At 43.9% G+C, this 3,195-nt stretch overlaps 1 protein-coding gene across 1 annotated transcript in view; it reads left to right on the top strand.

Moving 5' to 3' along the window:
• COL4A3 (collagen type IV alpha 3 chain) overlaps window positions 1-3,195 on the top strand; it is a 114,205-nt gene that overhangs the window by 86,181 nt on the left and 24,829 nt on the right. Inside the window, exons 39-40 of the mRNA XM_019503635.1 lie at window positions 1,176-1,274; window positions 2,322-2,372. Coding sequence (XP_019359180.1) covers window positions 1,176-1,274; window positions 2,322-2,372 — 150 coding nt within the window. The remainder of the gene's footprint in view (window positions 1-1,175; window positions 1,275-2,321; window positions 2,373-3,195) is intronic.

Genomic DNA, 3,195 nt, shown 5'->3' with positions numbered 1-3,195 from the left:
TTCAAAGTAAGAGTAACAGTAGGTCTCACAAATGGTTGATTGTAGATCTAGTCCAGAACAGAATTCAGTGTAACTAAGCTTTTTCATCCCTCCCAAACTCTTTCATTGACAGGGCTACCTGGACATGCTGGAGAGTCTGGCGCTAAAGGATACAAAGGGAAACCAGGAGAGAGAGGCACTGGCGGCCTTCCAGGTGTGATTTGTATCCTCTCTCTCCCTTGTTTTCCAGTTCTCTGAATTCTGGTTTTTGTTTCTCCCACTTTATATGAGACAGTTGAAATTTTTCCCTTCTTTTGGAGCATTTTGGAATGTATATATTTTTGTAGTTGAGGTCTCTGTGTTCCTGAATATATGAGGTTCTGCTTTCCTCCTCCAAGAGGAAAAACAGGTTTTTCCTCATTCCAATATAAGTCTAGAAACACAATTCAGCCCCAGCTTGAGCATTACTTTGGATTTGTTTTTGTTGTGTTTTGTTTTTAAAATAATCAGTGTACTGGAGATATCAGAAAAGCATAATATCTTCATAAATGATAAGAAAAGACTGCTTTACCAAAATATCACAGAGACATCCAAGGTAGATGCAAAAAGCAAAGTTCTGGCCAGAGATAAGAAGCAATCAGAGAAAAGATAGGAGAAAAAGACAAGATAGTTCATTGTTAATATAACAAAGAAGCACTGAACATTTTAGAGTAAACATAAGCAGAGACATTTAAGTAAATAATGAGAGAGATTTAAGTTCATAGGGCACATTTTTGGATGTGAAAACAGCAGGGTAAATAGTCTTTATTAGGAAAATTAGGATAAAATATTGCCATAGCAGATCCTGATCTGAGTTAGTGGGGTAGCTCTACTGCAACAAAATTAACTCTGGATTTGTAACAGTATAGTAGAGATCAGAGCCTATTCCCTTGCTCAGTAATGTTCCACAGTGCAACAGGAAGGTTGTTGTGTCCTTGTGGATATAAATCCCATTGAAGGACTAAGTCCTCAGATTTCTCTGAAAGCAGAAGAAAGTACCTATTATAATAATGTACTTCTTCTATTCCTGGTTCCCAAACATGTGATTGAGTCAATGAATTCAAAGCTTGTGAACACATTTGACTTTTTGAAGTAGCAGCATTATATTTCAAATACGTAAAAATGAAAATGACAAGATTGTGCTTTACAATTCTCAGGTGCAGTCGGATCCCCTGGAGCTGATGGACCTGTTGGTGAAAGGGGCAGCCAAGGACATGATGGTTTCCCTGGCTCTCCAGGGGAAAAGGGAGAATCAGGTACTGCACTGAAACAATTTTTTTACTTATGGTTTATCTACTTGACTTCCTTTTCTCATCTTTAGCTGCATGGAATTTCCTGCTTTGTTCCTCAGTTCCTTAGGTGGATTTCCTCATTTGAATCTCTGACAGTAGAAGCAAACTTTAGCATTGTAAGAGATGCCTAAATTATTCCTGTAAAATAGGCCTTCATTCTGAACACAACTAGTCTAAACTAATAAAGATTTTTGGAGATACTTAAAACAGGGAGGCTTGACTTGAACAAACAGATGGTAACTAGAAAAATATAAACTTGAGCTTGCAATGGCAAGTTAAGGGCTGCTAAGTTGGACACATATATTTTATCTGCTTTAAAGGGGAATGGGGAGCTCCTGCTTTGGAGTGCATACCAGTCGTTTCCATGTAACTGTTATGTCTACACTGGGGGTGCAAATTCACTCAACATCCTAGGCCAGATCTGAACTGTGTGGGTCTCCTCACAGGCCAGATCTAAATGTGGTAGTAGCAATAGCAGCAGGCCCTACAGCAATGACCCATGGTGATGGTAGCAGTGGCCCAGAACAGGGCCCATGGTGGTGGCAGAAGTGGAGCCAATAATAACAGAGGCAGCAGGCTAAGAGGCAGCAGGGCAACCAAAGCTATAGCATCAGAGCTCTCACTCAGTCTTCTCACTGATGGCCATGTCCAACAGGATCTTGTAGTCCTAGATTCTGTGATGGGCCACATGTCCAGCTAGCTGGGTCCAGACATTCCCTGGCCTTCTACAAGCTCCAGAGGCCAGAAGGAACAGCACCATGAGCTAAATCCAGCCTGATGGTCATTACTTGACACCCCTTGTCTACATGATCTTGTAGTGATACAAATGAACTAAATCATCCTTACTTTGATACTTGATGAAGCAGGATTAAATTTTAGGGGTTTTGCTGCTCTTGTATCACTGCAGAAACATGGAGACATAATAGTTGCATCATAACAGCTTGTACCAGACCCTTTGCTATCACTGTGTTGTTGTATCTGTCTACACTCATCTGAGATATTATTTTTCAGGAGCTCTTGGCCTAGGGGTACCTGGTCCACAAGGTCTTCCTGGTCCTAAAGGTGAGTTTTATTAATATTTGATAGCACCCCTGGTTTTTAAACATAGTGTTATTCTTTTTCCACCACCTGCCCTATTTTTTACAAGGTTGAATTCTGTCCTTGGATGGTTAAATTGGCACTTGAACACTTAAAAGCACAAATGATTTTTCAGTCAAGACCAGTGATCTGGCTCCATATATTAAGTTGCAGGAGTGTCAAAGGGGGGGCTCGTTCAGATCTCGATACTACGCGCCGTAGCCTCCGCCCCTCTTGGTAGGGGACCATCCCCAGGGTACTCCCCCTGACAATGCTCGTCTGTAGGCTGGTTGCCTCTGGACCGCCTGCCACGACTTTGATGACCTCTTGGTCAGTGAGAATAATTTGGAGTGTGTCAGTCCACAGATGAGACTCCTAGATCCCAGGGGTCCCACGCTGTCGAGGGCTCCTCCGCCCCTACACCCTCGCCTGTACCTCCATGAGGTTGATCAACCGTCTGCTCAGCCCCCTTATCAGGATATCATGCCCGGTGTCCATAAATCAAAGCAAAAAAAAAACAACTTAACGCTAACAGCCAGCGATTCCCCAGAGCCTGGAGGCTGCCAGGACCTTTCACGGGCCTCCCCGGTCCTTCCCTGTCCGCTGTGGGGCTACCACCCTTCCTCAGGCTCCAGTTCCAGTACTTGATTTGTTCCAGGGCTTGCAGGGTCCACTGGCCCCTCTCCGTTGCAGCGGCGGCACCTTCCTAGCTGCGAGTGCCCCTCTATTAAAGGAAATACAGCTCGCCGGCTCTTGCCGAGCCGAGCCCTTCTCACTGGCTCAGAACTGTCAGTGTCTGCGTTGGGGC

This window comes from Gavialis gangeticus, unplaced genomic scaffold (genome assembly GCF_001723915.1).
Source record: "Gavialis gangeticus isolate Ggan-Ray unplaced genomic scaffold, GavGan_comp1, whole genome shotgun sequence".
NCBI lineage: Eukaryota > Metazoa > Chordata > Crocodylia > Gavialidae > Gavialis > Gavialis gangeticus.
This window is presented reverse-complemented; position numbering and strand designations above follow the sequence as displayed.